The sequence below is a fragment of the Bombus bifarius genome, unplaced genomic scaffold (assembly GCF_011952205.1).
Source record: "Bombus bifarius isolate JDL3187 unplaced genomic scaffold, Bbif_JDL3187 scf7180000008199, whole genome shotgun sequence".
In the NCBI taxonomy this organism is placed as follows: Eukaryota; Metazoa; Arthropoda; class Insecta; order Hymenoptera; family Apidae; genus Bombus; species Bombus bifarius.
The window spans coordinates 1410440-1433840 of NW_022884505.1; the positions used below are offsets into that span (position 1 = coordinate 1410440).

A 23401-nucleotide genomic window follows, 5' to 3' on the forward strand; every position below is an offset into this window, starting at 1 on the left:
TAACATAATCGAGATACTTCTTGAAAAGAAAGGATCTATAAGTAATCACACATGTATATATAGACTAAAGTATACAGGTTGTCCCACAGAAATTTTGTCAATATGTTCTGTACGTATAAGAATAAAGCGTCATGTAACAGGAAGTTTACAGGTGCTTCACTAGAAAGTTACCACAAAAATATGAGATATGACATGTATAGATAGATGTCAATACACATCTCTCGGTTTAACGCAGGACAAAGCAAGATACATAGTGTTCATTGTACATACTGATATGTGCAAAATGCTTACACACTTTTACCTATCCATAGAAAGCATTGGCAAAACTCGTATACTAAACTACAAGACACTCCGTATAATATACATAATTTAGAATATAGTTTACTTAGTCACGAACATTATGAATATTTATATCAGTAAGTACATAGATAATCAGTGTATTTTCTAATCTAATAATTGAATTAACAGAACCGATTACACATTAAACGAACTCTTCCAACGTGATTCACTCAATTCTTCGTTTCATCTTATCTCAAAAAGCTTTTCGATTTAGTTTTTTCAATCTGTATCTCACATTCATAAAATGCTTCTACAGATCTGACTGTATGGTAAAACATAGAACAACGTATTCAATTCATATTTCACGTTCATTAAATAATTTTGAACGATTAAACTGTATGATAAAATGTAAAAAAAAAAAAAGAAAAAAAAAACGAACAATTACGTGATTCAAAGTTGGATAATATTGAGCTATTCTTGTAAATGAAGGTGGGGAGAGGCAAAGAAAACTGAATGTGGGGCTGCATCGATGATCGTCCAAGGAAATATTGGGCCAACGTTATGCCTTCTCAGTTTATACCGAGCTCACCGTTCAGGTAACACGTATCGACTGTAGCCGGTCACTCTTCAAGTCTCGTTTCGTTTCGTTCCGTTCTCCAATTGTTCACTCGTGGCCAGTCGTATTCGACAAAGGATTCGGATAAAGACGAATTTTCTTGCATTTCTGTAAGTAAGTGCTTGACATTGTAACCAATGGCTTTCTTCTTTCTTCCTTTTTGCTTTGCCTGTTCCTTTCGAATGATACACTCACATAATACGTTTTGACAGTGAGTAGTCACTACAGAATAACTCTTAAGAGTTACATTTATTATTACACGCAAAGGTTCTGTCTTATTATCTTGATATTCCTTCGAATGATAAAACGAAGTAAAGAAGCTTCGATCTCGCTTATCGTACATCCTATACATGTTACGGTGCTCTATATAATTTACACAAAGAATTAGTCGAGTATGATACCGGCGTTTAAATTGGCAAGTTACATTTATATTTTCAAAATTATTAATTCCTTTTGCGTAACGCTGTATTTCGTAATAAGACGAGTTCGTGCTAGAAATAAATCTCTGTTTTCTGAAAATGGACGTTGAGTAAGTAAAAATAGATACACACGATGATATATAATTCATATGATATCTAATTGATCAATGTCTGACATATAATGTAAATTTAAAAAAAAAAAAAATGTAATCGTAACTGCTAAAAACTAACGAATGCCAAACTTTCTAAGTGAAGCAATACTCGAACGTAATAGTGACCGAGATTTTATAACGTGGAACAGAGTGATTCAACGTATATGTGTATCGTAGAACTTTAAAGTTACAAACAAATTTATGATCTGTACACTGACTATAAAAAGTTATGTGCTTAAAATACAGAATATTCGGTTCTAATCTAGCGTTAAATGTTATATACTTGGGTAGTCTTGTCAGTATTAACCGCCGAACAGAGCAAGATACCAAATGTGGAATACTGGAAATGCGTGGATATAAAGCAGTAGTTGAAACGTTACAGTTAATTTTGATATGAAATGTTACTTTTAGACTGATGCATTTTTTTGCATTGCCCAATATTGTGTATCAAGTACTTATCTTAGTACGATTAAGCAATTATCAATACTATCAGCAGTACTCGATATCAGTGTTAAGTACATCGACTTGGCTGTTGAATATTTCATAAATACCGAATATTGAATGTCGAATATTAAGTACACAATGTGAAGTGTCTCGTACCTGTACGTATCAACAGAGTAAATATCTCTAACGTGTACTGAGTATCAAATATTACCTAAGTCCAGGCAATGAGTGTCAAACATCAAGTACCTGAGCATATTGAATGTTAAGTACTTATTAAGCGCCAAAGTGACGGATGCTAAAAGTGCTGAAAAAATGACTAAATATGAAATTAGTATCTTTTCAATTATCAATGAACGGCGAATTTTTACTCAGATTTCTACTTTTATAAACCTGATTAGACGAAATCTAAGTAGAAATTTATTTCATTTGCAATTTTATGTTCCCCATAAATGTATAAAAATCCGCGGTCTCGTTAATAAATAACAGATATTCATTTTCTATGATTAACACGGAATGTCTAGTATCCACGAAAGGTATGAGAATTTGAAAGGTGCGTGAAACTATGAATAGGAATGACACATCAATGGAATGATTTAGGAATTTATATTTCGATACATATTATATGATACACCTCAGGGTAACAGAAAATTCCAAAGACGCGAGATTTTACGTACTTTCCGATCGACGCTGTTTTGTCGATTACGTAACGATCAATGTCGTTTTAAAAATTGAGAATTAGAAATGTTTGGTCCTTCCATCATAAAACGTTTTGCGAAGAGCAACGAAACAGAAGCTGATATTCTCAACAGAGAAAGAAAGAAGAAAAGAATTCTCAACAGAGAAAGCGAGACGTTTACCATTCCTCTTATTGCCAAGGTTCTTTTTTCTAAAGTAATCAAGCTTCATACGTTTCAGTTTCTTTGTCAATACGTTGTTGCGTCTCTGCATCGTCGTAAAAGTTATTGCAACATCGCCTTCCAAAGATTCTGCGAACATAATTTCCTTTCTTTTATACAGGGTTCATTTTCAGAGGATCTGTTACACTCATTGCTTTAAACATTAGCCTGAGTGTCATAATTAATAGCCGCTAAGCAAATGTAGATAACATTGAAAGGATAGAAGCAAAACTTTCAACGTAATTTGTTTGATTTTGTCTTGTGAATATTTTCTTTCGCGGAGAACCACCCGATTATATTTTATATTTTTAAGCTACAGAAGCGTATGATAATACAAAGATGCAGCGTGAACCGAACATTCGAACAAATGCAACCGTGTGCACTTTTATATAAAAATCGGATTACATGTAGATCAACGTAGAAAACGTATCATTTGCCCAGTCTCATCACGAACACTCTCAGCTATGATTGTTTCGTAAGTCAACCTGTGTTTCTGTGATCTACTCCAATTATTCGATACTCATTGTCTTGACATCCCCATTTGATGATCGCATGCAAACTGTCTGACTTCTTTTTTTTTTTTGTCATTTGTTTCACAGAAGCAGTCGCATAACTGAGTTGTTATGTGCGAAGTTAAGATATATTACTGTAATTTTCAATGACGAATCTCGGTGCGCTACGAACACGCAGATTTGTTTGCCATGTTCTTCCAAATACTGTAATTAATACTTGAACGAATGGCGTAATCCTTCCTTTTATTTCGACTCTATCTCGATTACTATTTTCTAATTGAACAAAAAACAAAAAAATAACTGCAAAAGAATGGAACGTGAAATTACAAAACAAAATTCGGGCTATTACTTCCCTTTCTCTGTATCCTTCGAAATACTGCTTCATTGAAAAATGAAATACCATGATTGTATTACGCGTTATCATAATAATTAACGACACTGCTTTCGGCATGCTTTAGAAAGTAGAATTTCGAAGGAATACGAATATACTGCAGTTTGGGAACGAATAGGATAATAAAAGGAAAATACACGTTGTTGTGACAACTTAGTACACATAGTACACATTTTGACAGCCGTAGAACGCCTTCTCCGCTTCCTTCGTGTGATTTATAATTTACGCTACAATTTTCGTTCCAGTGGTACAACTCTTTTTTCCGGTGCACTATTTATGTCACCGTTTTTTGCATATATATATATGCGATATCTCTGCAACTTCTTGACATAAATCTGACATGGAAATTGTCTTCTACTCGTAACTTGTTATTTTTCCCTTTTCGTTTGAACGAGCTTTTAGCAAACGAAAAATCGCCATAATTTTGCGAAACTGGACGATAGACCAGATTTCTCGAAAATAGGAATTTCCTTGCAAACGAAATTTAATAATTTTGTCTCTCCCCTTCTTTGTTCATATAGCGAACAAAAGTCTGCCAAAATTGAAAACTTTAGTTAAATACAAGACGATGGCAGAATCAAAAACGGAGGACATCCCCGATAGAATAGCGGAAACATTCGAAGGACAGAACATCCTAATCACCGGTGGGACTGGTTTTCTTGGAAAAGTCGTCATCGAAAAGTTACTCAGATGTGTACAAAACACGAAACAAATTTACATGTTGATCAGGACGAAGAAGGAAAAAGATCCGAAACATCGTTTGGAGGAAATCTTCAATTCGCCGGTAAGATATCTCTTTCGTCGCGTAAAATATAATTAACTTGTGTTCGTGGGTCGTGAATTCTTAATTTGAGTTGGTTAATTAAATTTTTTAATGGAATAAATAAAATCGACATTGTCGTACGGGCATTCTCCATATCCAAATCTATGTTTTCAAACAGAGTCAATACCAGCGAACATATAGAATTGTAGATTGACATTCAACAAATATTTTACACCGAAATGTATTTAAACGATGCAGACGATATTGCATAAGTACGAAGAACAAGCAATTAAGCCACATATGTATACGTAAACAGGTTTCTCGTAACCCGTTTTCTACGTAAGAGAATTCTTCCTGACCTAATTTTCTGGCTAGAGATATTTAGTCCACTGTTGCCATACTCTTCAAAAGATATTTCAAAAATCTACAAATGCAAGTCTTGCTAAAGTTGCATGGAAACTCATTTTCGTCCCAGTTTCCTCAGAAACTGTTACAATTGTTGCGTTAGGAATACATACATTTTACTGTTTTTAATTTATATTTCAAACACAAACACGTAGAGAAAATTTAATTAGTTAAGTGTTACGTATCGCCTGTGCGATAAAGATAGACTTAGATGTGTGCAATTTCTTTAAAGAAGTTGTTTTCACTGCTGGAAAAGGAAGACAATTTTTTTAGACACGATTGTGTAGGAATATCTAAAGTTTCAACAAATAATAACATTCCAAGACGTTATAAAATACTCTATGTATTTACTTTTGTCAAATAAGAAAATATTACTTAAACAATGACCTTTCTTAAATACGATGACGAAACAATGTCACGTAGTGGACTGCAGACGAAAATTATACACCAGTGAAAAGGCCACGAGAAAGAATCTGATCTGTACAGATGCAAGATGATTGATATTGCGCAAAGAATCGTGTTCTTCGCATATTCTTCGAATGAAATTACAGCCATCATTCCTGAAATTATTATTACATCGTGAATTTTTCTTCACAAGAAAGAAAGATTTCTTCTTTCACTTATATGAATTACCAAGAATCAATCGATCACATATTATGACACGGTTGTAAATAACATAGAAATAAAGGAACTCACGTAATAGTCAGTGAAATATTTTGTGTGTAACTTATAATGTCATGTTTGAAAAAAAAAAAAAAAAGAGAAATTACTCGTCATCCGTCGAGTCATCTTCATTTCCTGCGCAGTGGAACATATTTCGAAATTACGTTCATAATAATTGTAACGTGAATCGCTGAAATTTTCGTGGATTTGGTTACCAACAACGAAATTCACCACGTGTAAGTAAAAGTAAGGCGGTGCGTTTTGTTACGAGACAAAAATCCGAGAAACTAAGTCAAGGCCCTATAACATAGAGAAGAGGATAGCAAACGTTATTATTACCATTATTATCAAGTCTTGTGTCCGGTGAAAGTTCTTATTTTTCTTGTACTGGTGTATTATATCATATTTTTCCTGCTACTGGCCTCTGGACCCCTTTCTAACATTCATATATACGTACACTCAACATAGGCTGAAGAATTTAGTTGTGAATTACATATACCAATTAGTGAGAAACTGGTTACAGATGAAATTTTTATAGAGGCATATGTCATGAATAGTATTCAGTAATAATTATATATATTAGTATTCAGTAAACAATAGTATTTGAATTTGGAAAAAATTTTCTGACCAAACGTTGAATTAATTTTTTACTAACAAGTAGAACTAAGTAAAATAGGACCCAAGAATCCAAGGATCAAAAATGAATCCATTGATATATTAAGCTTTAAATTTTAAGAGGTCAGTCTCATAAATTGAGCAAAATAATTCATACAAATGTAATTCCACTCTGATTTAGAAATCATTTATTTTAGCTTTTTGAGAAAGTGAAGAGGCAAAGGGGTGCAGAGGTACTTAAAAAATCAGTAACTGTTGTAAGTGGAGATGTATCGTTACCTGGGCTTGGAATTTCCTCAGAAGATAGAAAGATGCTTTGTGAAAAGATAAATATCGTGTACCATGCAGCTGCCACAGTACGGTAACGTGGTGCAAAATGAAGTATATTTGGATTATGTGTAAATAACTTGAAAATAATATTCGATTTAATCATTGAATTGTTACAGATTTGATGAATTGCTGAAGAAAGCGGTATTACTGAACACACGTGGTACAAAGCAAATGTTAGAATTAGCCAAGGAGATGAAACATCTGAAACTGTTTGCTCATATCAGTACAGCATATTGTCATCTTGAAGAAAAGGTACTATAACATATTATACTTATTTATAGTAATATATACTTGGAGTAATATATAATTTTCTTCTAGATTTTAAGAGAGAAACCATATCCACCACCTGCAGATCCTCATAAAATAATCAAATGTGTTGAATGGATGGATGATGATGTAGTTGAAGCTATGACAGATAAAATTTTAGGACACCTTCCCAATACGTATGCCTTTACCAAAGCTTTGTCCGAAGGCTTGGTTGAAGAAGCAATGCCACATATTCCAGCAATTATATTAAGGTATAGATAAAAATAATTTTTGCAGAGTATAAAGTATTTTTAATCGCGGAAGATTATTTTACCCCCCAGACCAAGTATAGTTATACCTATATGGAAAGAACCAGTGCCAGGATGGACAGACAATATCAATGGTCCCACAGGACTTTTAATTGGTGCTGGTAAAGGTGTTATTCGAACAATGTATTGTAATGACAGTAGTTATGCAGATTATCTTCCTGTTGATATTGCGGTAAATGCAATTCTTGCCAGTTCTTGGAATTTTATATATTGCAAGGACCATGAAAAGAGAGTTTATAATCTTACAAGTAGCAGTGAATTTAAGGTGTATTATCTTTTAATAAAAGTAATTTTGGATAATGATTTATACATGTAGTTAATAATTCAGTTTGTTTCATTTAGGTATCATGGGCAGAGATTATTGCCAGAGGTCGAAAAATAACAGAAAAGGTACCTTTGAATGGGGTTGTTTGGTACCCAGGTGGCAGTATGAAAAAATCAAGACTCATGCACAATATATGTGTTCTACTCTTTCATATGATACCCGCATACCTCATAGACGGACTTATTTTTCTTGCAGGCTATAAACCAATGTAAGTATACCTAAGTACATCTAAATATTGCAATTATTGAACTACAGATGTTAAATTATTTGCAAATCAAAACACTTTGACCACATTAAAGGACATAAAACTCTTACTATAAACAGTATGTGTCGTGTACAACGCCGAATACAAAAAGGTTTCGAAGTATTTGAGTATTACGCCAACAACCAATGGGACTTCGACAATTCGAATATATTCGAACTAAGGAATAAACTTAATCCTGTGGAATATAAGAAATATCAGCTACACGGGAAAGACATGGATATAGACGCATATTTCGAGACATGTATACGAGCAGCAAGAATTTACATTCTAAATGAACCACCGGAAACTTTGCCAGCTGCTCGAAGACACTTGAGGATGTAAGATCTATTTGTGAAATGATTCTCAGATCCTATCAATTTTAATAAATTTTTATATTTCTGTTGCAGCATGTATTGGGTTGACGTGATTACGAAGATACTTTTCTTCGTGTTACTAATCTATATGGTAGCATCCTGGAGTGAAAGTTTCAGAGCACTGCTAATAGGGAGTTGGTTATTTGTTACTCGAACTCTGTCGCACTAATTACTGATCTCTAGTTTTTAATACTTTTAGCAATTTAAATTTTTTCTACGACCAAATAAACTATAAATTCCCTTTTTTTGTTTACTGTTCCATACTTTTTTTTTGAATTAATTAAAATAGTTCATAAAAGACATTGCATTATACAATTATTTTTTGAATAAATGTTTGCAAATAAAGTAATATTTCATTAAATCATTTCATATGCTCTTTTCCAAAGCATTACGAAGGTAAATAAAAAGAATAAAATAGAGAATGATATTCTCACTGGAAAGTGATTTTTATTTATATCAAATATTGAAAGAGAATTACTCCCTTAAACAGATTCCTGTACAGGTGGTTCATAGCCTTCTGGTCTGTCAACCTTTGAGCCACTTTCACCTACTTCTTCACTTTTGCTACCAGCACCATCACCATGGAGTTCTAGGAGTTTGCTCAATTCGAAACGTGGCTTCTTTAATACTTTAACCTGTAGTGTAATAAGTTTCTCATTTATATTTAAATCTATTCAAAATATTAAGCTTACAAAAACTGCTTATATACCTTGCGGATATAGACATCGTGTAGTGGATAAATTCCTTGTGAAGCTTTTTCAATATCCTTGGCAGTAGCATCTGGTAAGAGCTTACTAACCACACCCTTTAAATCGCTCTTTGTAACGTCATTTGTAATGGTGTCTACCATCTTCTGTCTAATTTTCTTGACCTAAACATAAAAATACACGTACACATAAGTAACCTTATGCATGAGTAATAACTTCATAATCTATATATATTAAATAAAAATGTTGCAATATCAATATCACTACTCTCTAATCCAAAAGTAATGTGGTAAGTGAGTGCATATTATTGTATGCAACTTTGTAAAACACAAAAGTGTGTATACCACTTTCATGCACTTTAAGTTGCAAATATTAGATAAAACATAATAAGTTTATTTTGTATAAATACTAACTTGTGCATGTTGAGCATAACACGTTTTCCTGGTGCTCAGTTGATCTTTGTTAGTGAAACCAATACAGAAAACTCTGAGAAGATACCCATCAGTGGTTTTTACATCAACATTAGCTTCTATCAAGGTTTGCCATTTCTTAACCATGGACCTCAATTTATCTGTAGTTAAGTCCATACCATGGAAATTGGTTAACACATTACGATGCTGAACATCTTCAGCAATCAACCTAAATTTACGGAAAGATCTTTCGGCGTCTCCGTCATTTTGCAAATCGGCCAGGGAGACTTCAAATACTCTATATTTCAAACCTTCAGAGGCAATCTCTGTAAAACAATAAACATAATATTAATAAACAAAACATTATAAACTGTACAATATATTTTAAATAAATTTGTAGCAGTAACTAATTTTAATACTATTATTGGAATAATATTATGGTAAGTGTCTGCTTTTCTTTATGCAACATAAAACGCCATATAAAGTATTAATAAAACTTCTATGGAGCTGGAGTTGCAAAATTTTTGTTAACACAAAATATCTTACTTGTTCCTTGTGTTCTGTTGACCAACGTTTTGCCAACATGACGATTGGTAAACATAGATGGTGCCTTAACATCGTACCAATCTTTACGGGTGAAGGGATCAACACTGTGAGAAAAGAAGAGTTAGGTTAGGATGGTTGAATTTTTAGGTTAGATATAACAATTCCTTATAATTTAATAATGTTTTGGTACTTGAAAACTTTAACTCAAAATTTAATTTGTTGAATTCATTGAAAGCATCAAATTCAATAAATTTCTACTGATATAATATTATTTAAAAAGAAGTCAATAAAATGAGTAATAAACATTAGAAGTTAAATTTTCAATTATACAATTAAAAATTATATTTAGATAAAATATACAACCTTTTAAGATTATCTTTTATATAAACGAATAAATATTAACAAAATCGTAATATTAAACATGAAATATACGCATACATTTGACTGTTACGTGTAGAGAATCTATTTCAATATCAAGCATCTTTAGCGACATCAGACAGAAAATTACATTTTTTACATAAGAGATATTTAAAATACATCGAGGAAATATTATAATTTACTTACATCTTCTTTTTAACGCCCTTTTTACCTCCTTTCGAGAGCCCCTTGTTTTTACCGACCGCCATGATTAACGTTACACGCGAAAAGAACCACGTTTATATTATAACGGAAACTGGTAGAGCGATCTATAAGTTATCAGCGTATACACGAACGCTGATTGGTTGAACCAATTCGCTTCTATTTTGAATACAATTTTTTAAATAATATTTTACTTGTGATCATATAAAATCATTTAAAAATTAAATTCCTAATTATATATATTTATTATAAATAAATCCTTAATATTAATAAATGGGTATTAAAAATAAATATAAATAAGAATTTTCCAATACTGTTACTTAAACATCAACTTTAATATATTATTATACTAAACTTGGATATACAAAGGTATATGTACGTAGCAACAATAAAATCGAATAAAAAATATATTTTGCTCTAAAGAAAATAATCCTGTATTTACAAGCTTAAATTATAATAAAGTTTATTTATATGTTGTAAGTTTAATATGGATTAATTTAAAAATAAATTGCTATTTCTATAATCTAGATTTATTTTAAGAAATCTTATTTTAAACTGTTAATTAAATACATTAAATACAATTAAATATATTGACTATTGGAGATTATAAATGCATAATTGCACTTTGTGCATATAGGTACGAAGTTTTCTGCTAAAGTTTGAGTTTTACTTAAGATATCGAATGTCGACAGCTGTTGGCCTTTGGCTAATTTCAGTACAATTCGAATTTTCGCATGTAAGACGGTGGGATTTATTTTTTTTTTTTTCATCGAACGCAAATGCAATGTTCAGCGTTCGTCTTTTTTCGCGATAAATTTCCTCGGTAAATGAGACGATTTTTAGCGGAATATATGTACACGCAGTGGTCATTACGGAGACTTGTATCAAGTAGTTGGCCTATAAAATCGTTCTGATAATCATGAATCTCCACACGCTGTTTCAGGATTTCAATCCAAGGTAAAAATTATTGCACGGGAATTCTTTTTTTAAATTTTTTAAAATTTAAATGCTATTTCCAAATTAATAATAAATTCGCGTAATATAGTGGTATTTTATATTTACTGGAACATACAATATAGTTTAAAACATCGAGCGTTATTTCATGCGTTTAAAGATTTATATTGTTTAATTTCTGATTCGATATTCTTCGCAAAACTATATGATTTCATTTGTGAACTTACGTAACTTTTGATAATTTGCATCAAGGGTCTATTAATATTTTTAATTTTAGTCTAAGATACACATTTTATCTGGGTCAGATGGTTATTTTAAACAAATAACTGCTACTTCATTTAGCACATTTTATCATTGTTGACCTTTGTCGGAAATTATCGAAAGTAATACAGTTTCAATATTTTACCTATTTATGATATATATTTTGTAATCATTGGAAATTATTATTTAAAATAATAAATATAATTGATAATAAATTTTATAAAACTTTGTAACATATTCTTTATGCAATTTTAAAAATGTTTATGAAAGTATATGCAACAAAATATACTAATCATTTCTAATTTATATTTTAGTAAATTTTTGGTACACTGCTGTTTGATGATATTCACAATCTTATTTGCACTTCGTTTGGATGGTTTCATAGAATGGAGTTATTGGACTGTATTTACTCCAATATGGTTCTGGAAAAGCATGGTAATTTTGGGTGCTACTGTTGGAAGTTATGTTTGGTGGAAGCATCCACATGCAAGATTGGAAGGAGATGCTTATATACATTATAAAGCAATGTTGATTACATTGGCATTACATTTGATTCTGTTAATGTTTGAATTGTTAGTATGTGATAAATTAGAATCTGAAAGACACCTTTGGATGCTTGTATTTATACCACTTATCTTCATCTCTGCTGTATCAATAGTTGTAAGTAATTTTTAATTGTATACCTGGAAGGTATGGATTGATTCTACAGAAAATGTTCTTATATTTTTAGGTTTGTATATGGGCTGCAAAGCACGATCGATTATTTGATTTTGAATTATTTTGTGCAGTAAATATTCTGCAATTTATTTTCTTAGCATTAAAACTGGATGGTATAATTACATGGAGCTGGGAAGTAGTGTTTGCTCCCCTTTGGGCACTGTTATCATTATCTTTAGTTGCAGTACTATATGCAATAGTGTTTGCTGCTGTTTTATTAAGAACTCCACAGATTAATGCCAGACAAAGGCGGACATCTTTGTACTCAGCATTGGCATATACATCTCTTGTGGTTCCAGTCCTAGTGTTCCAAGTAAGAATTATGATAATTTTCTTTTAATTAATTTTCTTTTTAGCGAATTTCATTAATACTATGATTTTATTCGTTCTAGGTACTATTAGCAAATAAATTAGATGGAGATATTTCACTGAATTATACAACAGTAGTAATGCCACTTTTAATATCTCATGTAACACTTATTTTTATGTCATTTGAGGCAAAAGGAGGAAACATATGTAAGACAACAATATCTAATATAGATTTCATATAAAATTAGATATCTTGAAATGATAAAATTATTACTATTAACACTTTAAGGACCGAATTCGTGTCTTTACTTCTCCAATGGTTGGGGACCGGAGACGCGAATTCACGTCTTACGTATTTCATATGATATTCTATAAAAATGTTAACTACTGTTAAATAAAACAGTAAAGAAGCAATGGGTGCTGTAAACAAAATGTTATGAATGTGTTTTTACATTACATGCTTGAATAATATAAATAATACAATCCCCAGAGTGTTAAGAAAAAATTGTTACTTATTCTAGGGTGGTTTGGTGTTAGGAAAGATTTTTGTCATTTTTTATTGGGATTATGTCCATTGCTCCAAGAATATGGTAATATTTCTTATCAACCACGAAGTGAGCAGGACCAACCACCATCAGACCAACCAATGGTATCGGAAAAGAATGAAAAATACGTTAAAAAAGTCGACCTAATGAAACCCGTCGTACCTATAATTTCTATCGATATGCCGGATTGATTATATTGTTTAGGTACGCATAAATATACATAGATATAGACAATTAATGTCAATTTAAAAGAAATATTTTATGTTACAGGGTCTATTCGGATATATGAAATATTTTTATCCATATGATTGGTTCATACCAGATGCGATATCTTACCAAGTGATGGATAGGTGCGTAAATAATAACAGAATTATAAAAAAAAAGTGGGAGATTGTTATTTTCGGTACGATATGAAAGTCTTGTTATTGTTAAACATACTGTGCGCTAAGGCAATCATAATTATATTACCCATTTTATTCATGGGGTTTAAGCCTTACATGATCATTGTAAAGATTTGGTAGAAAAGATCTTGAAAGGTTTTTTAATACGATCTACTTGAAGATAGAGTTCAATATTGGATGCATCTACATGAAATGCCCCTAGAGCAAATTTAGCAGTCGCAGTGCTCAAAATCATTGTCTCTTAAAGCTGCATCAATTTTATGTCTATCCAAACACTTAAATTATGCGTAGAATAAGCAACCAACCCGTCCATTTGTTTGATTGCTCCTTTATAATGATATAGGATAATTGCCGACCTATTTTATTAAGCCTGTTATTCGTAAACTTTACGTAACGGTAGCATTATTATTACTTTGCCAAAAGTAGTAGGTATAAAATAATGGTGAATATGCCTAAGCTGGTGCTAAAAAAAATTAAAAATATCTTAGATATGTTTTATATGCAACTGTGAACTGTGTTTAAAATTGAAACTAAACCTCAGTGTATCGTGATCTGTACAGGGCTAAGCTTAATTTGTAATATATTATATTTTAAATAGATTTTCCTGCAGAGTGTCGTAAATGTACATTTGAAGCTTGTTACCAAGGAAAATCTTTCATGTAAATAATACTCCAAGTTTTAGGATTTGTTAGCTCTGTACAGGTCATGTCCAGGAAGTTTATTATGTATATAGCTAAGTTTTGATTAATGCGTAACTGTCTGACTTTTTGTTAACATAAAGTTTGTCAACATTGAATTGTTTGTAAAAAAAATTTGTATGTATACATACGTATATATAAAGATAACATAAATAGTAAAAAGTAAAAACGAGTAAAGCTGTGAACGATATGATTAATTACGATTTTACATTTTCTTTTAAAGATTACCGTTTTTATCTTACATTATTTAATATTCAAAATTTGTATTGTAAATAAGACATGGCTGTATTATTCGTCTAGTAAATTTAAAGAGATTGTCACAATTAATGAACAAAAATTGTTGACTACACGAAAAAATAATAAAATTAATTACATTTTATTTTTATTCTCTTGGAAACGTTTTATTATATTTACGAGCCCTTTTTCGAATAATTTTCATTTTAATAACAAATTTTAAACATACATCTGTAACGAGTCTGTTTATAATATATAGAGCAAAAAACAAAAGTCATACATTTACATTAGAATAATTTTTCTACATGTTCTTAAAAGTTTCGCAATATTTCTCATAAAAATATTTATATTAATACTATCAGAGAGGTAACCATTTTAATATGTAATATAAGCGTGTTCAAAGGGCTCTGTTACTTTAAATGTTAAACTAATTTTGACTATGATTACCACTTATCAGGTGCTTAACAGATGCTAATGAGTAATAAATACGTTTTATAATCGACGATGTTACAAATATATAGCATGTTGGTGGTACATATTGAATAATTTAAATTCTATCACCTTCCTTTTTAAATTGCTATTTATTTAATTGAAAACTGAAAATATTATAATGTACATAAAAGTATAATATTTGTTCGACACGATCTACGTGTTATGTATTATAATATAAGAATTATTACGATATAAAAAGCGATGCAGATTCTTACTTACAATTAAAATATAATTTATCATAAACTTAGCTGAAATTTGCAAATTGTTCGAAACGTTAAGATTTTAATCGGCCTTAGTGAGACGAGAGATTGGATATATCGGCTGGAATACAAGACTGAGCGCCTCGCATCTTTAAAGTAGCATAAGTAAAATGTAAAAAAAAAGAAGATGAAACAAAATAATTGAAAAACAAGTAAATATTAAGGATATTAATTGTTAACGTTATTAGATATCGTAACTACCTGATCGTATACCCAATCAAAATTTTGAGATATCGTATACCCAATGATTTATTATGTTATAATGTAGAAATAATGTACATACTCTGTTGTATTACAATAACATTATAGACTATATTAATTATTATGTATTATACACATCTATCATGCGTGACGATTGCTAAATATGTAGTGGTATTATTTTATTTTATATACACTACACGCAAGAGATACCATTATAATCTAATAAAGTTTATATTTTTGGTATTAACAGACACGAGCAATTTTTACAATACGAGATTTTTTTCGGTATTGTTTTTTGTATGTATGAATCGCATGTGATCAATCGGTAACGTGTTGGGTCGTTCATGTGTCAAAAAGTGTGGACATCTTTTTATCTCAATCATTAACATTGTGGTCTTCGGAAAGGCATTTTTGTGAACATCAATCCTAAGATTATTGGAAACCTATAATATGCATATAATATCTATGCTACAAATTATGATTTTTTACATTGTTTTTTTTTTTTAATGCAAGGAATGGACGACGATTATGGATACATATCCATAATGTCCCGTTTATCATATACTCACATTTTTGGTACATGCGCAAACTATTGTCGGCCACTAAGTGTATTTGCATCGTAATAAATTGCATCGGTCATTAAGTCTCAACATAATGGTATATATTCAGGTACCCAAGTACGACCAAGGAGCAATGAGACATTCTTTGATACTTTTGCGACGTCAAGTTCGGAATCCTCTATCAATGACGTTTCCCAAACGTACAGTATCCGCAAACGTTTTGCACAGAGCGTAACAAATTCCAACAATCCTGAGCAACTAAACACGTTAAGGAAAACAGATCATCGTCGTTTAATTATTTTAATTTACTTAGGATTGACTAAAAAGAAACTACAGCATGATAATACAGAAGTAAATAATACAAGATTTAAAAATATAATGTAATAGCTGGAAATATTGGAAAATTGAAAAAATGTTTCGCAATATAAAATTTGTTATTTCTATTCGTTACGTATAAGCATTTGCTTACTGTATAGACAAATTTAATTAATGTGTTACGTACGTGATTTCACAATCACCCAAACCCACGGCGCTTAGGCGTGGACATCTTTGAGCGACAGAGAGTAATACGTGATCGAGTAAACCGGGTCCATAAGCTGCAATTACTAGCTCAATCAGCCGGGGACACTGATAGCCAATACGTAACACAGTTGCTTCCGACGGCGCTTCCCCAAAGTATAGGTGCGTTATAGGAACGTACGGTGCAAATAATGGACTCTGATCGTCTTCGCTCGTCATATAGGACAATCTAATTTAGAGTGAATTTCACATTTTACATAATATAAATATACCGCAATGCACCTGATAGAATTTAGATATTCCTTTTATACAAAAATATTTTATATCGTGAAATAATGTATCCCATATTAATCTGTTTAAATATTGTAGCTCTGTTACGATGCTCTGAAGGATTAAGATAAGAACGAACGTTTACGGTACAAGTAAATATATAACGTGTACTCACAGTATAAGATTTATGTTGGGCAAATGACTTGAAAAGGTAAACCAAGCTTTATCGCTGACTCGTGGAAGTGGTTTTGTCTCTGGATGCACTTCCAATCGCAGGGTTTCCAATTGCACCTGTTTTTCAGAACTCAAAGCTAATAGTAACTCGTCGCTAAGTAATGAATAGGACAGTGACAACTCTTGCAGGTATCGACAATAATTGACCAACGCCTTAATCCCTGCAAAAATTTGTTGATATCATATTGTTTTTATCATACTTCTTATAATCGTTAACGTTATTATTAACACCGAATGAGCTGAATATTTTCAAGATGAAATTTAGCAAGCATTGGATTATTTCTTGTGGAATGAAAGTGAGTTAAACCTTCGGGTAACAATCGAGGAAATCCCTTAATTCGTAGAAGTTGCAAAGTTTTCGAAGAGTCCTCATCGCTTCCGGAACGATCCTTCTTTTGTTCGATCGAGTCTTTGTTTGATATTTTTATGATGGATTTGAACTTATCATTGTCGATGTCTAAGAAATCAGGCTTTGCAGTGCTCATTAGTGCCAGCATCTATCAGCAAACATTCCAACAGAAAAACTAATTAATTAACTTAAAAAATTTAATAATGTCTCTTTAAACTACAAATAAGAGTTTCTTTTAGAATAGAGAAATCTAGTCAGGACTTGTGGTAAAGATTTAAAATTGTACTTCTTCACCGCTGAATTGACTTAGTATTCTTAATCAATCAAATGACACAATGATCAGCGCACTTCGTTTCTACTCATTTCACCATTTAATTTCATATATGTTTATCAAAAATGATCAATCTAATCAAACTACACCATCGAAACATATGTAAATCAATCCATCCCAAAAATTTACAATCTATAACACATGATTAAATGGGTGCAATATATATTTACAAAAATAATACACTTTTATTTCATAGATGGTTCCATCTTTATCAAGAGGAATCCACCAGTGAACATTATATCATTCCAGTTGCGACATTTGTATGATAATAACGTACAGGGTTGAGCCCACTATTAAGTAAAAGTGTATCACATTCTTATATGTACCATCATCTATGATATTATAAATCTTTTTATAAAAAGAATTAATTTTCACAGAGGCATAATGTTCACAATCTTATATTACAGACTACATTTACTTCCATCCCATTAGTTCTTCCTAAGATCTTACTTTCGCCGGTATAACAATCCTTAATTGTTCCTTAAAAAAGAATATACTCCAAAGGAAGTCTCCAAAAAATTCCACAACTTGAACACTTTCCTTATACCACCGTTACAATTGATATAATTAATCTTATACCAGCCACAGAAACCATAAACCGCCGAAAATGTTCAATGGGTATCCGATTAGCGTGCAGACAGCCTCGATAGGCTCCACGCTACTATGACTCTTCAGGAACTCGTGGAACGGACGAAGTTGTTACGCCGAGGAATGCAATACCTTCGACTCATAGTTGAAGAGAGCTAGTTCGTACGGCCTCCGCCGCAGGAAGCGGCGAGAAAAAGCGAAAGGACGATTGGAAAGGCTGTTACAATCGTTGTGCAAGAGAAAACACTGATCGAATTGGGACCACGGAGAGGCTTGTGACTAGGACATGCACGTGCTAGGTATGCGCCGTTGCACTAGGTCCCGCAGCTAACTTTATAAGGAGTCTGTGTATACTTTGAGCCGTATACCCAGGTAAAAGGATCGTTACATAGCTATAGAAAGCGGTCATGGACTAAGTAAAATGTTTTAAATGTTCCTTAACCTCTAGCTATATTGCTATTCACGTGCTAGCGTTTGCGGATCACGTGCATTGCCCGTATCAAGAGGATCTCCAGTTTGATAAATGATACTGCTAGTCAAGTTAATTAACTCTTCGTTACTCTTTTTCTTTTTTCAAAGTAGCACGACGTAGCGTATGTTTATAATAGAATTTATGACAGGACAGCAAGAAATTTTCAGCAAGTGCTAAGTATACGCATATCAAATTCTAAATCTTCAGTGTTCTAAAGAGTACTAATCCTTTCTCTGAGAATACAAAATCTTCAGTTTTCTAAAGTATTCTAATTCTTTCTTTGACAATCCTAAATCTTGGGTCCACGAGGATCTTTTATCGTTGCAGCAGAATTCTCTCTAGAAATAAATAGAAATAACGATTTACTTGGTAATAATATCATATTTCAGTGAATTTGTGGAGAATTCTTTGTTTTTTTACACGTAAAAAAATGACGCGGAATTCGATAGATTCTGTGACATTTGACAGTCAAGAAGAAAAGAAAGGAGCAAAGAATTTACATTATCAAAAATAAAATATATAAAAAAGATCATAACTGGATCGGAGAAACAATGAAAATAAATGAGACGAATATTAATCAAACGAAATAAATATTACATAATCATTGCGTTGATGCGCATTTGTGCTCAAATATTAAATATTTTGCGGGCTCAATAAAACGTTTGTAATCCGTAAAAGGAGGTCATGGACTTGCAGAGACTGTTGCCGGTTCCCAGTAGACCATGCACGTGTTTTCCTTTGCGACTCACGTGTATCACGAAGAGAAAGGAAACTGATATAAATGACTAACTAATTAAACATCGTTCGATACCTACTCGATTGCCTTTACTTATCGAATACTTGTTTAAACACTTCGTTCTTTATTCCTGTTAAAAAGATTATATTTTTTTCGATAGTATCTAGTAAGAAAATAAGCAATTTTTTCTATATTTTTTACAATTTATACATTTTATTTGATATACTGGATTTATATATTATATTATATTTTTAAAAACATTTAAAATATAGGTACGTACAAATCTTGGAAAATGCGGAATAAATTTAGCTAACCCTTTACAAACTCATTTATAAAATTGCTAGTCGGAAGAACATGGCTAGAACGGCAAATGTAAGTAATAGCGGCGAAAGTCAAGCTTCGTTAAACGTTAAATTCGTCATATTTTATCCGTTACGCGATGCGCGAAGTTCTAAACAGACATTAAATAACGAGTGCTACTGCACGAATCTACCAAACCGTTTACCGTTTCATCCAACGTAATTGTAACGTTGTACCATTTAGAAAGTGTTATTCCAAAGCATTCGATCAATGTATCTAATATCGATAATATCTAATATCGATAATAAATTGTCCATCTACAAAAAAGAGGCTCAAACCTAAGCTTAAATTTACAATTTTTCATATTATGCATACACCAACCAATCATTCAGTGTTCTAGAAAATTCGAATTATACAGATCAAAATGCAAGCAAATATTTACATATAAAAAGATATAAAGAACATTACCTATTATCCCGGTTGTGACTGAATTTTACGTTCCTTAAGAACAGTGATTTGCGAGTGAACGCGAATCGCGGGACACAAGCTGACAGATGGAACGAAAGCTCTTTGCGGAGGAGAGTCGTGTTCTTTGGAAGCGAAACCCATTTACTTTTGCAGTGGCTCGCCGCCAGCATTCGATTCGGTTGCCCGTCAGTTAAACTGTTACCTGAAACAGCACGCGTATTGTTAACACACTGTCGTCATACACCTGAACAATGAACTCATTTCTCCAAGTAATGCTTCATTACACCAAGCACTGCTTCGCTAACTGGCCACGGATCTAGTTTATCTGGTCAACTATATCGGAAAATATATTTTTCTATGAAATCACAACAATCATTTCTTCTCTCCATTGAGTACGAATGAAATACAAATACCTGTCACTGATATACAAACATTTTATGAATATGAATATTATACATGTTATATAAAAACGTTTCGAAATTTCATTAACATTCTAATGAAACAGTCATTTATTATAAAAATACGTTCAGTAAAAAACGAATATATAGCATGAATTGTGATGTTAAATATATGTAGTTAGCGTAAAAGATGGTCTCATTAAATATTGTAGCTTAGTAATATAATCAATAATTAACTGTTCAAATATTCTGGACATCTTTGTGAAGTGTATGTATGGAATAAATATCTAGTAACTTTTATATACATTTTCAGACTGATCTTAAATTTTCAGAATCTGAAAACCTATATAATGGCTACAAGATATTTAGTACAAATATATACATCACATCATAATCATAATTTATAATTCAGAGATCACAAAGGCATTTAAATATTCAATTATTCGGTACATTAAGCACAAATGGCTGTCCATATCGTATATTGATTTTTTTCTTTAATCTTAATTATATCGTAACTTCAAATTGATTTCAAATTTAATGAAGAAGAAGAATGAGGAAATTTCAAAATGTTTCATATAACACGCATAATATATTCCTACAAGATATCTGTACTAAGTATTCAAAAATTTTCGCGTGCCATCGTATACATATGTAAGTAGTAAGTACATATAACACTAGAGATTCACTTCATAAGATCAGTTTCGAGAACTCTGGTGGGAAAAAGTAGCCAGTCAACGAATCAGGATCTGGTCCAGTTTACGCGGCACTGCTACGATCGTTAATAACGCTTCGCCGTTTCCAATCAAAAAACTATTTCTATGTATTACAACTTTCCTTGTCACGGAACGTTACGCAGCGAATCCTGCAACCTGACCGTCGAATTTCAACATCATGTTACTACGCATATCCCCCTTTAGAATCGTCCGAATTGCTTGCCCAATAATTGATCACACCTACTAATACGCAGATATTCGTGTTTTGTGGTACGTCGAAGCGAAACGACACGCAATGTTCTTCAAATACCAATTTGCCAAGTATGTATGTATTTTTGTTTTTCTCGTTGAGGAATCTCCAGTTCTACGCGGTAACTCTATAACGGACTTCTCGAGACCGATAGAATTTTTTGTTTTAACAGATATTTTTCGTTAAACGCACGTCCCTACAAACCGGTCTCGAGTTAATACTGTGCTCAGTTGCTCACTGCGCCTACGGTGTTCTGCTTGACGCACGCGACACTGCTAAAGGCAGCTGAAATAGATACACGTGTTTCACAGCTCACGTGTACCCTGCGTATTGATACCTGTGTGTGCATAGGCATTCGCCCATGGCTATCCTATGTATACATGTATCGTTCACCCGATATGCGTCATCATCGCTGCGTGTCGTTCTTTCTGCATCTCTATTTTGGGAAAATGCCGGACCTGATTATTGTTTTTAGGAGTTCAAAGTTAGGAATTAATGAATAACAAATTATTTGAAAAATATAGGAATGATGTCTTTCGAGTTTAATCGAATGGAGAAGTATACTTTCGCTTTGTATGGAATTTTGTGTTGGCCTCTGACGGCTAATGTTGCGTTAACGCAGCGTTTCATTCGCGATCTGTTTTCGATCCAAATTTTAACATTACCCCTCTGAAAGGGAAATAATATTTCTCCAATACTATTTCTTCTACGTAGATTCTAAAATCGTATGAAATGTAAAGTTCAAGTGCTTACGATATAATTATGATAGACCTGCTTAATTTGATAGTTTAATGTTCTTGAAAGTTGATAAGTTAGCGTGTGACAAATTAGTTGAAAAGAAATTAGGTCGCAATTTAGTAAATGGATCTTATATTGCAATAAATACATATCATTAAAATATAAGTAGTGTTTAAATATATTTTTGATGATTTGACATGATGATTGAACATGATTTTACTACGTGATGTGTATTCCACGCTTTTTATGAACAGAGTATAAAAAATGAGAGTATGCATAAAGAGACACAGACGCGAAGAAAGAGTAAGCAAAACAGCAAAGTTAATAAATTTTAATAGTTCTTTTTTAACAATTTTTCAGAAATTTTCTTTTACATTTAAAGTATTTTTAAACTACTATTCTTTTATTGAAAAGAAGACTTTAGCCATTATCTTATCTGATATAAGAAATCTTAAATATTATAGAAGTAATTGTTTACCTTTATAGTTTATTACACAAAACATGAATAAGCGTATCTCTTCTTTTTTATTGGATCTTATCTTACGAAGATGTGGAAAAAAACAACAAAATGGCTTTTACTGAATTTGATAAATAAAAATATTAAGGGAATTTTATAAGAAGATCAAAGAATTACTAATTTCATTATTAATAATTACTTTATCTAAAATTGCGATCGACACAATGCATGTAATGTATTTATTCGTGACGTTTAATTAATATCACACGTCATATAATTTATTTGTTATGATGACGTCTTATAGATGAGTTGTTAATTTACTTAGAAAACCTAATAGCGTTTCAAACGACCAGTAAAAGCGGAAAGATACAGTCACTATCGAACATTTTTTTGAAAACAAGAATACGTAGAAAAGATAAAGATAAAAGAAGAGAGTTAGAACGTGTAACTTAGACCAAATGAGAATGACTAATGAATGATTACGATGCTCAGGAACGTAATATTTATGGGTACATTCTTTAATTTAATTAATTTTCATTTCTCTCACAAATACACACAATTGAATCTTAAAAATTAATCAAACGAGTAATTTTATTTAAATTACTTCACCGCCATAATGCATATTGAAATGAGATATTTAATAAATTGTTGAATTATATATATTTTTCTTTTACATTATTTTTAAATAATGTAAAGTGATA

The 23401-nt window shown here is 31.8% G+C and overlaps 4 protein-coding genes across 12 annotated transcripts; 2 read left to right on the top strand and 2 right to left on the bottom strand.

Annotated features, from left to right (window-relative positions):
• The first annotated feature begins 778 nt into the window (after positions 1 to 778).
• On the top strand, positions 779 to 8316 carry LOC117210184 (putative fatty acyl-CoA reductase CG5065). Of its 4 annotated transcripts, none has more exons than XM_033452947.1 (9): positions 782 to 1005; positions 4231 to 4493; positions 6353 to 6516; positions 6602 to 6737; positions 6804 to 7003; positions 7073 to 7232; positions 7403 to 7593; positions 7710 to 7967; positions 8037 to 8316. In XM_033452947.1, exons 2-9 carry the CDS (start codon positions 4278 to 4280, stop codon positions 8170 to 8172), a joined length of 1461 nt encoding a protein of 486 aa, XP_033308838.1. In that variant the 5' UTR covers positions 782 to 1005; positions 4231 to 4277; the 3' UTR covers positions 8173 to 8316. The 4 variants fall into 4 exon arrangements, with proteins under 4 accessions (XP_033308839.1, XP_033308838.1, XP_033308836.1 ...); XM_033452945.1 differs by having other exon boundaries at positions 784 to 1005; positions 7073 to 7325; XM_033452946.1 differs by having other exon boundaries at positions 990 to 1005; positions 4264 to 4493; positions 7073 to 7325.
• Positions 8317 to 8418: 102 nt separating this feature from the next.
• Positions 8419 to 10386, bottom strand: LOC117210185 (40S ribosomal protein S3a). Its single transcript, XM_033452949.1, has 5 exons — positions 10231 to 10386; positions 9667 to 9770; positions 9124 to 9446; positions 8713 to 8874; positions 8419 to 8638 (listed from the first exon to the last, which is right to left on the bottom strand). Exons 1-5 carry the CDS (start codon positions 10290 to 10292, stop codon positions 8486 to 8488), a joined length of 804 nt encoding a protein of 267 aa, XP_033308840.1. The 5' UTR covers positions 10293 to 10386; the 3' UTR covers positions 8419 to 8485.
• A 778-nt stretch (positions 10387 to 11164) lies between these two features.
• On the top strand, positions 11165 to 15239 carry LOC117210289 (transmembrane protein 185A). Of its 2 annotated transcripts, none has more exons than XM_033453155.1 (6): positions 11165 to 11202; positions 11775 to 12120; positions 12191 to 12490; positions 12570 to 12693; positions 13008 to 13235; positions 13284 to 15239. In XM_033453155.1, exons 1-5 carry the CDS (start codon positions 11165 to 11167, stop codon positions 13220 to 13222), a joined length of 1023 nt encoding a protein of 340 aa, XP_033309046.1. In that variant the 3' UTR covers positions 13223 to 13235; positions 13284 to 15239. The 2 variants fall into 2 exon arrangements, with proteins under 2 accessions (XP_033309046.1, XP_033309045.1); XM_033453154.1 differs by having other exon boundaries at positions 13302 to 15239.
• A 108-nt stretch (positions 15240 to 15347) lies between these two features.
• On the bottom strand, positions 15348 to 22802 carry LOC117210290 (F-box/LRR-repeat protein 3-like). Of its 5 annotated transcripts, none has more exons than XM_033453160.1 (7): positions 22722 to 22802; positions 20145 to 20346; positions 17208 to 17397; positions 16842 to 17061; positions 16380 to 16625; positions 15887 to 16135; positions 15348 to 15760 (listed from the first exon to the last, which is right to left on the bottom strand). In XM_033453160.1, exons 3-6 carry the CDS (start codon positions 17395 to 17397, stop codon positions 15964 to 15966), a joined length of 828 nt encoding a protein of 275 aa, XP_033309051.1. In that variant the 5' UTR covers positions 20145 to 20346; positions 22722 to 22802; the 3' UTR covers positions 15348 to 15760; positions 15887 to 15963. The 5 variants fall into 5 exon arrangements, with proteins under 5 accessions (XP_033309051.1, XP_033309048.1, XP_033309050.1 ...); XM_033453157.1 differs by lacking the exon at positions 22722 to 22802 and adding an exon at positions 21500 to 21749; XM_033453159.1 differs by lacking the exon at positions 22722 to 22802 and adding an exon at positions 21566 to 21737.
• Between the last annotated feature and the right edge of the window lie 599 nt (positions 22803 to 23401).

Coding starts and splice junctions, on each gene's coding strand:
- LOC117210184 (XM_033452945.1), top strand. CDS start 4,278: ATGGCAGAATCAAAAACGGAGGACATCCCCGATAGAATAGCGGAAACA. Junction 6,517..6,601: donor CATGCAGCTGCCACAGTACG/GTAACGTGGTGC, acceptor GAATTGTTACAG/ATTTGATGAATTGCTGAAGA. Junction 7,004..7,072: donor ATTCCAGCAATTATATTAAG/GTATAGATAAAA, acceptor TTTACCCCCCAG/ACCAAGTATAGTTATACCTA.
- LOC117210185 (XM_033452949.1), bottom strand. CDS start 10,292: ATGGCGGTCGGTAAAAACAAGGGGCTCTCGAAAGGAGGTAAAAAGGGC. Junction 9,771..10,230: donor AAGGGCGTTAAAAAGAAGAT/GTAAGTAAATTA, acceptor CTTTTCTCACAG/TGTTGATCCCTTCACCCGTA. Junction 9,447..9,666: donor CAACAGAACACAAGGAACAA/GTAAGATATTTT, acceptor ATTGTTTTACAG/AGATTGCCTCTGAAGGTTTG.
- LOC117210289 (XM_033453155.1), top strand. CDS start 11,165: ATGAATCTCCACACGCTGTTTCAGGATTTCAATCCAAG. Junction 12,121..12,190: donor TCTCTGCTGTATCAATAGTT/GTAAGTAATTTT, acceptor TTATATTTTTAG/GTTTGTATATGGGCTGCAAA. Junction 12,694..13,007: donor GGCAAAAGGAGGAAACATAT/GTAAGACAACAA, acceptor TACTTATTCTAG/GGTGGTTTGGTGTTAGGAAA.
- LOC117210290 (XM_033453160.1), bottom strand. CDS start 17,397: ATGCTGGCACTAATGAGCACTGCAAAGCCTGATTTCTTAGACATCGAC. Junction 17,062..17,207: donor TCCTCGATTGTTACCCGAAG/GTTTAACTCACT, acceptor AAATTTTTGCAG/GGATTAAGGCGTTGGTCAAT. Junction 16,626..16,841: donor CCCAACATAAATCTTATACT/GTGAGTACACGT, acceptor ACTCTAAATTAG/ATTGTCCTATATGACGAGCG.